The sequence below is a fragment of the Miniopterus natalensis genome, chromosome 15 (genome assembly GCF_054644295.1).
Source record: "Miniopterus natalensis isolate mMinNat1 chromosome 15, mMinNat1.hap1, whole genome shotgun sequence".
Lineage (NCBI taxonomy): Eukaryota > Metazoa > Chordata > Mammalia > Chiroptera > Miniopteridae > Miniopterus > Miniopterus natalensis.
Genome location: NC_142095.1, coordinates 24744036 through 24757027, shown reverse-complemented (window position 1 = coordinate 24757027; position 12992 = coordinate 24744036). Strand labels below are relative to the sequence as shown.

Sequence of the window (12992 nt, the reverse complement as noted above, 5' to 3'; positions counted from 1 at the left end):
CACGGAAGGCAAGGAAGCTGATTGATGCCAACCCAATGCATTAGCTGAAAAGTGGTGGTAAAATGGTAGGGCAGATATCAATATTTATCAACTTGACAGCCTTCCTGAGTGGAGGCTGCCGTTAAGGTTATTACTGACGGCTGTGTCCAGGGCTGGAAGAGGGATGAGGGTGGATTAAAAAAAAAAGAATTTGCTATTAGAAAACCTCAAGATATAAATACCAAGACTATACCAGAAGGGAAAATCTGGAGAGAAAAGCACAGAAAACACTGATAGAAGAAAGAACAACGTCTACACAGAAAAAATGAGGTGGAATGAAAGAAAAATGGTAATTGAACCCCCCTGCCTCCAGACACACTGGAGTATGAAAAACGAATAAAATAGTGAATGAGAAACACATAAGGGAATATAGACTTTGTCACTGATGTTTACGCTGGCAAGATAAATAGGTGTGCATGGGGACAAAATAGAGAATTGTCATTGCAGAAAAAATGGATTCACAAAGTGGAGGAGAGGGGACAAAAAAAGGGAAATGGAACCCAAGAAACAAATGGATTCATTCAGAGTGTAATTCTTCAACATGTTGGATGTGTCATTAGGCAAAGTATAGAAATTGTTTCCATGGTGGTGGTGTGTGGTGGGAGGGTAGGCTTCGAAAGCTGAACAGCACGGTCTAGCATCCCATCCTTGTGAAGAGAAGGCATCTTCCCTGCCCGCTGCTGCCGGCTGGTCCGTGGAAGAGTCAGGTCAGCAGGGCAGGCAGGTCTGGAGGAGCGCAGGGCTCTGTGCCTTCGGCTGGGGCCCAAGGCTGAGGCTGGGCCTCGGGTTCCCTGAGCTCTGCCCTCTCAGCGCCGCATCCCCCACTCCAGCTTATCCTCAGGTGACTCCCAGCCCTTCACGCATGGTCTAGATTTGACATTTTTCACCCAAAAATCTTCTGAAGATGGCTCTACAGCTCCCCCAAATTAATGCTGGCTTAGTCCCCAATTCATTCAAAGATTGGAAGTGCCAGAGTATAATCCAGAGGAAGAAGGAAAATAGACGAAACAATAGAAAGGGATATTTTTTTAAAGCCAAAGAGAGCCAGGTGCCCTGCCCAGAGGAGCTGCTTTTTCTGAAAGATGGGTTATTCCCAGTCTCTGAATAACATCGCTCCTAGCAGCTAGATGGCCTGCTTTAGGACGATCACCACCACCCTAGCGTGCTCCTTGGAAACCCGGGGATGACAACATGGACTTTGGGATCTGCGGACTGAAATATGGACACTCCAATAGAGAGATCCTCACCTTTATGCTAGAATGTTCTAATCCCTGGGGACGCAGGAGGGAGAGGGAGAGGGAGAGGGAGAAGGCAAATAGAGGGAGGAGGAGGAGAGAGAGATTGATTCTACTTTAATAATAGTGGAAAAGGGGAACTAGGGAGGGGGTTCATCTCATTTGGTAAGGAAACCAAGTGGAGAGGAAGAAGGATTGAGAACAGGTTGAAAGTGTCTAACGAAGCTGGAACCAGCAGCAGTTCCAGGCACAACCCTTTTGAAGGCAAGTGACTTCTCTGGGTGTTGATCCCAAGAAGTCCCTGTGAGTGAGTGGGGAAGTAAGAGGGAAAGGAAGGGAGCCTACGAAGAGTGTGCTCTCAAGCCACTTACCACTGGGGGGGACTGAAGCAGGCTAAAGTCCTGGGGAAGCCCTGGGGACCAGTGGAAATCCACATGCTTCCGAGCTGGCCCACCCCACAGAGGAGGGACTGTGATGTTACACATGATTCCCTCAGTCACTGGCTGGGGGCTGCTTGGCCTGCTGGGCAGGAGGGTGGGGAGGCCATGGCCAGAGAGCATTTAAGTCATTTGAGTAAAGGGGTCAAATATATGGTAACAGAGTATACGGAGAGTGAATTATAATGCTGTACACCTGAACTTTCTAAGTGTTATTAATACATGTTACCTCAATAAATAGCTTTAAAAAAAAGAAAAGAAACGCAGATGCTGCAGGTGGAAGCCTGCCAGTGTGCACTGGAGGGCTGAGAGCACGAGATGAGGCAACGACAGACCCACTGAAAATGCAAAAGGGACAGGTGTCAATGTCACCAACCTGTGACTTTTCCCAGATTCTGTGCTGAGATGAGGCGAGGTTGAGGACCCAGATGCTGGAGTCCAGAGGTGAAGTCCGAACCCCAAAGCCTCTTATTAACCCAGCGTAAGACAACAAGTCCACAACCATGTCTTTTCACAGTTTCCCCCTCTGCCAGTGGAGGCCATCACACCTCCCTCCCGGGGTGGTGATGATATTAAAGATGATAGTGCACAGTGCCTAGCACAGTGCCTGAGGGGCAGAGAGGGCTCACAAGTGGATCTATTCAAGATGATTACCAGTGAATTGCTCTAGGAAGTGTTTGGGGAGGTAGGAAGGGGAAGTGAAGTGGGGTGGGCAGTGAGGGATGTAAGCCACTTAGGGTTATATTAGTTACTTTAAAAATAACTACATTGTTATTTTAGATCAAGGGCTTTTAAACGATGTATGTTAAGCTGTCCTACAGGATCTCTTCCATGGAAATTAATTAAACAATTTAGAATGTGCTCTAATGAGTGGTTTGCAAGTAAAGACATATATAAGGTTGAATGAGAAAGGATTCTCAGTTAATGAGCTTTACAGATATTGGCCCCAATGAGTTCTGGGAAGGAGCTGTTCCCAGAAGGGAATGGCTCATGTCTTGATGGTGCCAGGATTTTTTTAGGCCGGTAATGGGCAACTAAGTGCACCTAAATGGGAGAAAGTTCGCACTGTAATGACAGGTGCAGTTTACTCACAAAGAGAGGTTTGCTACCTTGCTGGCTTGCAGAATTATGGAGTGTGAGTGTGTGCATGTGTGCAGGTGCACATACATGCAATGTGTTTGTGTGCAGGTGCACACACACATACAGTGTCACGGCTGCTATTCTGGAGCCAGGGGGTTTGATTGTTTTGTAAGAAGCCGGAGGAGGTCACAAGGAACCTAGGAGTGGAGATGCAATGTTAATTAGAACGCCTGCCCTCTAGGCAATCAGTACTTGTTTTCCTGAAATCGAGGATACTATTGTTACATTGAGGAAAGGAAACTCAAATCCAAAGTCTAACAAATGGCTCAGACCCGCTGCTTTTCTTCTGATAGGGTCTGATGAGGCTGACCTAGGAAATGGGCCTGACCCAGCCCCTCTGGCTGGGGGCAGCCATCCTCTGTCCTAAATCAGACCAGTGATTTATTTGCCTGAGCACGTGCACTTAATGGCTCCCCCGCATTGCCTCATCTCCGAGTGACACTTCTCTCCAGACCTCTCTCCAGCGTTACAGCTAGCCTTTCTCAAGTCCCAGAAGATGACGAGAGAAAAGAATGTTTGAGTTCGGCAGAGCAGGTCATTTGTCTTTCAGCTCATTTTGTGTTTCTGCATAAATCCTGCATCAGCCTGTTCCTGCTCCCACTTGCCAGTGAGCAGTTTTTAATTATCAGGAAAGTGGTATTTAGTGCAATGAATCACCAGACAGTGAACAAGGAATTCAAGTCAGCTGCCGAGTCAGGCAGAGCCAAACATTTGAAGACAGGGCTCAGAAAATGTTCTCAGATTGTGAGTGTTGGGGAAATATTATTAGTGGCACTGATAATAATATCAAATGGAAGAGAGAGCGATAATGTGAGGCACTTTATAAAGCTCTGTACAATGCTTCACGTTATTATTATTACTGTTAATATTATATATTTATAATATTTTACAGTTTCTGGTTCTTTTTAAACAGACCTTACATATCTTTGGCACAAAAACAGTATGTATGGATCGAAACTTCTGACTGCTACTGCCTTGAGAGAGAAAAAAAAGTCTTCAATTTTATGATCTTCTAGTTTAGTAATTTCTATTAAAGATCTAATTTGTAGATGTTTGTTCTTTGACCTCAAAACCCATTTATACCGTGGCTGGGGTCACAGCCTGGAGTGCCCGAAGCTTTAAAGGATCCTAGTTTCTAGGAGATTTGCCAAGTCTTAAACATGAACCAAGGCTTTCAATATATTCAGTTTAGGGAGAAATGACTTAGCCGTGATCCAGAGCCTCCTTGCATGGTATGGAGAAGTCCCCGAAGCAGAGGAAACTCCTGGTCATTGACAGAGACCCCACATCAGTAGGTCAGAGTGCTGTCAAAAGTGACAACACTGAGACAAATTCTGGGGATGCTGGCAGATGTGTGGGGTGATTCTAAAAGGTCAGTTGTCAAGTTTACAAGTGCCAGGTTTTCAGGGCAGAACAGAAGCAGGCTGGGAAAGGGCCAGGTCCAAACAGTAGGTGACATTTAGGGATGACAAGCTGAAGGAGAAGCCTGCTCCTCTTCAGCCCTCTTGTGCATTCAGAAAGTAGCAAATCAGAATCATGGACATCTCTAAGTCCATGGAGAGCATGACTGTCTAGGAGGCTTCAAGGGTGCCGGGAAGAGCCCGATGCCTTCCAGTTGGTGGGGGATTCCTAGACCTCGGACCCTGCAGTATGGTTCTGGAGGGGTAGTGAGTTACGTTGTTTTCAGTCAGTGATATCTTGTGTCCCAACAGTTTTGACAGAGTCATGGGAAATGGGCAAGTGTGTTTCCTTGTTTCCCACTCTGAATCCAGGGCAGACTTTGTGACTCACCTAAATTTGATCCAGATAGCCCTTATAAGGACAAGAGGGAAGCAGTTTAGGGAACTGCATGTAAAATTCAGGCCCTGGAAGGGACCTCATCCAACCCTCTGTCTCGGTTTGTTGAGCACCCGTCATTTTTCTCAGCCCTGACTAGACACCCAAACAGCATGGTTCTAGGCACTGTGGGAGCTCCAGGAAAAATACAGCTCATGAAGTTCTTCAGGTGATTGGGACATGAAAAGAATTGGGGCACAGCGCTCTGTTTTTTCACATGCAAAATCTACCTCATGGGGCAGTTATGAAGATTAAATTAGCTAAGAAGTAAAGTGTTTAATACAGTAAGTGCTCAGAACTGGAGAACAGAATTATTCTGCATCAGGTACAGCGTTTGGCTTTTTAAAAATCAACTATATATCACTCATATTAATCATGTAGTCAACTAAATATGTACATTTTTTCCCCTCACAAATAGCAAGTGAGATCTCCTCCTTTTTCACACTGCTTCCTTTTTGTTTTAACCTAAACACTAGACTCTGGATTTATCCCTCTAACATTTTTGTCTTGCAGATTTCGAATCAGCATTCAACGCTGATGGATAGTTCTGAATTTTTATTCTGTCTTCTACGGTGTTCGTTACGCCCTCCAACTGTTACCTACAAACTTGATAAGAATCCCTAGGCCTGCACCTGACTCATGAATTTAAAAAACACTCAAACAAACAAGAGATTGAATTGGACAAGGACTGGAATAAAAACTGGTGACTTCCTGCCTGGCTGACAGCATCACTAACCCACTTTCTCTTGGCACGAAGACAAGCTCTGTACCCACTTTACAATGCTTTCCCTTAGGAGATAATCAAATAGTTTTGCCAAAATAAACTGCAATTTCTCTTGAATTTACCAAATGTGTAACCCCAGTGAATGAGATGAGGTCCCCATTATTTTTTCTTAATAATGCGGTGATGGTTACTAATGATCACTGCATTCAGTTTTAAATGCCCAGAGCCCATCTGCTCCAGTCTCTTCAAGAGCCTGGCAGGGATCAAGCCCACCCTTCTGTTCTGCAGTCTTCCTGCCCTATGTGAAAATTAGAGTGTTGGCCAGTCTGCAATCTTTGGGCGCATACCTTATTTGTTTCTGCTTTTCTCAAAGCTTAATAATATTAGCTCTACGGTTATATCTGCAGTTGCCTGAAACATGGGGATGGTTCCATTAGAGCTGCTTTACCAAGCCTGAACAAACCTTTTTCTTCCTCTCTCCCAACCTCACATACTCCATCCAACTCAGAAATCAGTGAGGTGTCAACCACTATCAAGTGTGTAGTTACCTAAACCCCCTAAGTACTTAGTAGTGTTTTCCAAATGTGGAATTGCCTGGAACATTTTAAAGAGAGATTCCCAAGCCCACCCCGGCCCACCCGATCATCTTGTCCAGGTCATTTTTAGTCAGTCAACACCTCCTGAGAACTGGCCCCCATAAACCATGAGGGCACACTATGTGCCTGCCTCTTCCTGGCCATGGGAACCCACAGCCCCACCCACCCACCCCTGAACATGAACCACAGGCTCCCAGGCTCTACCTCCAAGCGTCCAGCACCATATCCAGAACACTTTCTCTTCCCCATCTGCCTTCCCTACAGTCTCTTTCACCCAAATCCAAATCCCCCTTTTATATGCCTATTCACTGTGCTGCAGGCACAGAGGATAGACATATACCAACATCCTAGAGAGCGCTGTGTTCTCAGATTGACCAGATCTACCACATCTCAATGGGCTAAGGAAGGTATTCCATTTGCAAACATTTATATGATGTCTCCTTCAGCTTTTGGATTATCTTGGGAGGCAGGTCTGGGAGGGCAGGAGCTGTCAGCCTCTCTGGGGCACCATATGTCCTGCCTGCGGGGAAGAGAGGCAAGGCCCTCTGGGCACTGATGAATGAGGCTGGGGCGCTCCTGCAGGTTTTCTGTCACTCCCAGGGCAGGGAGCCCTCAGAGCTCCAAGTTGCTGTCACATCACAGGCAGGTGCATGCACGTGGATGGCCCCGGTATAGACACGTGCGCACATTCAGATCAGGCCTTAGGGACCTTTCCTCCTCCTGCACTGGGACCCAGAATAGAGAGTTATAAACCACCAACCAGGGCACCTAGAATGAGTCCCCACCTCACTGTCACCTGCTGTTGACTACCAGGCACACTGAGCTGCTGCCACATGGGAAGAGCGTGGGCTCTGCAGCCGGACTTAGAGGGTGTACAGTCCACCGCTGCCACCTATGAGCCATGTGACCTGGGTAAGTCGTTTACCTCCCTAGATTAATGCCTACCTCCCAGAGTGGTTGTCAGGGTTAGATGAGCTGAAGTGAGCTACCAGAATAAAGGTGCAGAGTAGGCTTTCCATAACTAATCAGCTCTATCCTTTCCCTGTCTTGGGCCAGGCCCATCCTCCATTGGAACCTTGTTTTCTCTCCTGTTATATGTGTGCTGAGTCTTCCCTCAGCTCTACAGTCCTTGTACTGTGATTCTCCAACAGCAATAGCTTTACTCAGAGGGACTGACATCCACAGGAGGAAATGCACTAATGCAATTCAATGTATGAGACTATGAGTTTAGGGAGCTGGGCACAAAGAGGAGCCAGGTTGCAGAGACTGGATAAAAAGAGAACAGTTATGAATAGAGGGAAAGGACATTTATAAAAGGTGAACTGAATTAAAAAGAAGACAGATTCTATGGTAGCGGAGGGAGTGAACCCTGGTCCATGAAGATGTCAAGTCCACCTCTACCCCGAGTCCCAGGGATGGCAACTGGGCAGCTTGTCAACACCATGTCTTCAGCTGTCCCCGCTGGTTGTAGCAAGGCCATGATTACTGCAGACTGGGTTTTTGATTTTTCTGTGGACCCTGGGAACCAGAGGAACCTCATTCTGTGGGCTTTTGACGTGACAAAAATCCCCTGAAGAGCTCTGTGAGCACTTCGGAAGCATCTCAGTAAATGTAGGTGCCACTTGGTGCCCCAGCAGAGCTGGTCCCCCCAGAGCAGGAGAATGTCCAGATCTCAAGTTGAAGCGGCCAAAAAGGCACCAAGTTGCACCCTGACTTGATGATTGGGAACCCTTTGTACCCCACCCAAGGAGCAATAATGAGGCTTAGCTTGCAAGCCTTTAAAATGGAAGCTCCCTCCTTGGGCAACCCATTCTCACTTTTGGCCATCTTTAGTCTTCAAAATGGTATTACCAATTTTATGTCCCCATGGCCATCTCTAAATGTCTCATCCAGAGAGTTAGCAGGATGCTAAATCTGAAAAGGACTTTACAATGGTTCTCAATTAGGAAAAGAGCAGAAAACATTGGGTGGGAGGCATGTCAGAGCCCTGAGGCAAAGGCCAAGAGGCAGGCAGGTAATACTGATGCACCCCAGAGGGGGTACCTTCATTTGAGAATCATAGATACAATCAATATCTTTGCTTTCCAGCTGGGGAAGCTAAGGCATTGCCTGCAAGAGTTAACACACAGGTTAATGTGAGTAAAAGCATCTGTAGAGTTTGCAGTGGGGCAGAGGGTCAGGATGTAGGCAAGGAGAGAGAACACAGTAGGCTTTTCCTCCCTGACACTGGTGACATCTGGTTAGCATGGAGACCCAAGGTGGCCTGGAAGGGGAAAGAAAGGGGGATAAATGGACTATGAGTATTTCAGGAATAGTGTGGGTGAATTTGGAGATAGGCCACTCTTTCAAATCCCCACCCCCGGTTTGTGCCACTGATTGTGGGGCTGCCCTGAACCTCTGTGGGAGAGCCTCTGTCTGAGCCAGCTGAACCAACGCCTCCCTCCCAACCATGACTGTCTACAGAGGCCCAGCTGCCTCAGGCTTGGTCCTCTACAAACCCTTGGCAGTTTCTTGGTCTTAGGTTGAAAGCCCCTGGAAAACAAGATCTTATCTACTGAGCGTTCAGTGTACTACCCGAGCCAGCACTGGCCATGTTAGAACATGAGCTCCTTTGTGGTGAAGCTGCTGTGTGGATGGGTGTCTTGGAGACATAACCTTGGAGAAGAGATGAGTTTGATCCATGAGAACTTTGCCTTTGAGCCCATTTTTGCTCCCAGAAATGCCCATTGAAGGCATGCTTACTCTGTGTGTGTGTGTGTGTGTGTGTGTGTGTGTGTGTGTGTGTGTGTGTGTGTGTGTGTGTGTGTGTGTAAGGTCTGTTTTCCCTGTTCGCTGCTGCATGAACAGGGAGAAAAGGGCTTACATTGCAACAGAGGGATTTGGGTGAGATGAGGCTCACAGAAGAAGCCTGTGAGAGAGCACAGCACAAAGTGCTAGGACAGATTTCTGAGGCCATCTGTGGAATTTAAAAGGAGTTATTTAGAAACAGAACACGTCTGTTGCAAGGGTTAAGGGTACCGTTTTCTGGAGGCAGGAAAGTGACCCGACTGACCCAGTGGGACATTTTCAGACCCTGTGATGTTGTCATTATACAGATAAAAGAATAATTCTGACATAAGACTTCACATTACACATTGCTGAGGAGCAATTTTAGTTATAAAAATATTACATATCTTCTTCTTTTTTTTTTTTTTAAAGAGGAGTAAGATAATGAGAGAAGAAAACTTTTAAGGTACTTTTTAAAAGAAAATACTTGGGAGATATCCTAGCACTTTGGCCTCTGGGGCTCTGCTATCTTTTTAATTCCCTACATTCATGTTCTCTGGCTTATCTGTGAATTTGGTTAACACATTCCCCAGCCGCTCGGTTGGATTAGATAAGGTGGAAGATGTTAATAGGGAACCCTCCATCTTTCTCCACTGTGTCTGATTTCAGGATTCATTGACTTGCTAAACCCAATCTTTCCCTGCACTCCTTGTCCTATATGGGCTTATCAATGCAAAAGATAATCTACTTGCCAGGCATCCAATGAGTGCCCACAATGGGCAGAGAGCCGATGGAGCGGCAGCCTGTGGTCCCTGAGGACCTGCAAAGAAAGGTGGTGCTGGGCCGCTGGCGGTGGGAAGAGGGCTGGGTGGGGACCAGCCAGTCTGCTATAGGGAGCTCTCCAAGCACTTGCCTGTTCCACTCAGTGGTTCTCCAAGGATCAGTGGGTGTCTGCTTTTGACTCACCTCGGCCGGTGCTGTAATGCTGGAGCTTGTCACTGTACACAGCCTCTTTGCTGTAAGCCCGTTTCCTGTGAACACAAGGAAGAGGAGCTCTTGAGACTCTTTGCTTCAGGGACCTCCTCCCAGGCTTCCTGTCCTGGTGGGGGCTCACCCAGGCATGTCCTGGGATGGGGAACTGCGACTCTCACTGTAGGCATAGCTCTAGTTGTGGACCAGTGCTCTAGCTTGACCACCACTATGGACAGATGGGTCTGTTTTCAAGTCTAGGTCTTTCAGAGGCCAGGCAGGGCTGTGGGTCCCCTTCAGAGCTCGGGGCAGAGGCTCCTGAGGATGCCTGTTAGTGCTCTGGCTGCACTGCGGCACTGCTTGGCGGGGGGGCAACCACAGGCTTCTGCACAGCAGAATCTGGGCTAACCACCGAAGGCAGTAGCAATAGTATTAAAAATTCACACGGTGTTCAGGGCCAGCCCTTCTGCGGAACTTGGAGTTCCTTTATTCCTCTGCAGCTCCCCTCCTGCCTGCTGCCTTATGCCCTCTGCAGAGGCCTTTGGCTCTCTAACCAGACGATGGGCTGCGGCACAGGCTGGGATGCTCCAGTGGGTCAAATGCAATTTTATAACTGTCACTCCGAAAAACTGTCGTGTGCAAGGGGCGCTAAGAGTCTTGTCTAAAATGAAGCTTGAGGATGGATGCTGTTTATTCCTAGCTTTGCACAGTTCTTCCAGAGGATTTTATCCTAGGCACAGAGAAAATAATCTGGAGAATCTAGGCTGACCGTGGATGTGATGGAGTGATGAGCGGGAGAGTGGAGGTGTGTCTGTGAATGGTCAGGCCCCGTCCAGTCTGAATGACCTGGGAGAGATCCGAATGTGGGGTTTCCTGGGTCTAAGGAGAGCAGTAAGGGGCAGGAGTGGAGATCCTACCTGCTACAGACGATGGAGATGGCCACCAAGGACACGACAAACACAACCCCGGCTGCCGCAGAGCCAGCAATCAGGGGCAGCTGCTCCCTCAGCTCAGACTTGTAATCATCTAGGCAAGAAAGAGGCATTAGAACCCTCCCGTATGCTCTTTGCATACAGTTGGTACTCCATGTATGATCCAAAGACACCATATATGTATAAGGTAAGTATATAAGTATGCCCCAAACAGCATGCATTGTTTATCTGCACCTCAAATTTAACTGTCTGTCCTGTGTTTTATCTGACAACCCTAATAACAGTACTGCTTGAACTGAGGTTCCCCGTGCCCTGCATCAGAATCTCCTAAGCCCAAGTTTTAAATATGCCTATTTCTGGGCCCCTACTCAGATCGCAGAACCTCTGGGTGAGGAGCAGGGTATCTGCATGTTTATCAAACATTCAGGTGATTCTTATGCTCCCCAGTGTTTGAGAACCAGCGTTCAGCTCTGTGGGTAGAGACAGAGGCTGCTAAAGTCAAGGACGTTGTTCTCAAAACCTCCTACTCTCTAGAAATCAATTTAAAACACTGAAGGTAGAGTTTCGGTTTCCCTCTGTTGAGAGCTTTTTGTATCATGCATGCTTTTAAAAAATTAATGTGGCCAAAAAAATGCAAGTAACTGTAGTGAGGAGCTCATAACAATGTTTTTATACATTAAAAACTTCATAAAACAATGTGACCTTCCCACAGGTCTTCCTGCCCCAATGACCCGTCTGTGATCAACCTTCAGACTCACCTCTGTGCTGCCTGTGGGGCCTGGAAGCCTCCGTGAGCGTAATTACTACCGATGTGCGAACCTCAGTCATTAAGATTAATACTCCTGAATTTGGCCACTTACCAGAACTCTCTTATATCCAGCCCCTCTTGGGTTTACAAAACTTAACTGCCAATGTAAAAGGAATAGCCTTCTTGGGAGAAATCTGTTACTTCTTGATTTGTCTAGCAGAATTGCCAAGAGACCGGTGCTCAGATCATTTTGAGTTTTGGGCTTTTAATCCTGTGTATATCCTGATGCCCAAGTGCCCATAAATCTAGATGGTAAGTGAGGTGCAAAGAGGGGGACAGAGTCCTTAAGGAAAAGAAGACAGCCCATGTTCTTTTCACACCAGCAGCATTATTAATCTGAATGAACTGGCTCGTCTTCCCACCCCATCTCACCATCCTTAAAATATGACTGAAAATTCAGCTAAAATAAACTCAAATGGGTTACAAAGTCCAATCCTACAGGCGCCAGACAGCCATCACCAGAGCACCCAGGAACACATGACTGGGAAGTGGTGGGCACCCAAGGGGCAGCAATGCTTCACCCAGGAATGCCCACTGGCACTGGCTCCTCTTACCACTGTTCCCAGGAAAATTAATATTATGATTTTTATATGAGATCATCTGATTTTTAAATCTTTCTGGTGAATTTTTAAATTGTCAAAAATATAATATGTCATTAGAAAGCCTTAAGCCCTGTCAAGTGCCTAGTTGAAGAGTACGAGTGCTGGCCTAGAATAAAATGTTATGTAAGGGCAGCCTGATTTCTATAGAATTTAAGTAACAGAGGAAAAATTAAAGGCTTTCGATTTGGGAGCTTGGGAATAGACTGACGTTTGGAAAACTATCAGGAAATAAATAGCTCATAAATGAATAAATAAATGTAGATAGATAAGGAGATAATATATAGATAAATGAATATATACACTATTGTAAATGGCTGGCTAAGGAAAACAGTGAGTGAACACAGCCAAGCAGACACACCCAGGCTCACTGCTCAAGCTACAGGGAGATCTCACTTTCATAAGTGTCAAAGGGAGTGGTCTCAGAGGAGTGGGGGAAATTGTCATGACAGAGAACTAACAAAGCCCAAAGATGGAAATATTTTTGGTCATAGACTTTCTGGCCTTGGGACCATTTGGAAAACAGTGGCCAGACACCTGAGCAGGACCTCCTGGGGTCAGATAGGAAGCTGCTCCACATATTCTGAGATGTTAGGTTCATAGGACCGCCACACCTGAAATTCTGTCTCCCTGCTTCCTTCCTGGAGACCTTGGCTTATGAGGCTGTGAGCTCAGTTCCCAGCCCCTAAGAACAGAGTGAAGTTGGAGTAATGGTGAAGCAGTAGGCATCCGGGCCCCGACCCAAAGGCTGGAGGGCACATCAACCAGGTGAGGGATGGGTGGGTCTGCTGTGCACAGGGGGGACAACCCACAGTGACCTCTCTGAATGATGTTCAGAGACCCTTCAAAGGCGAATTCATCAGATGTTGGACAGAAGCAGGCTGGACTTCAGACAGATGTCTCCCTATACA

General features: G+C 46.8%; 1 protein-coding gene across 1 annotated transcript in view; it reads right to left on the bottom strand.

Moving 5' to 3' along the window:
* EPHB1 (EPH receptor B1) overlaps positions 1 to 12992 on the bottom strand; it is a 392210-nt gene that overhangs the window by 60548 nt on the left and 318670 nt on the right. The window contains exons 8-9 of the mRNA XM_087824947.1: positions 10660 to 10768; positions 9740 to 9804 (exon numbers count right to left, since the gene is read on the bottom strand). Coding sequence (XP_087681073.1) covers positions 9740 to 9804; positions 10660 to 10768 — 174 coding nt within the window. The remainder of the gene's footprint in view (positions 1 to 9739; positions 9805 to 10659; positions 10769 to 12992) is intronic.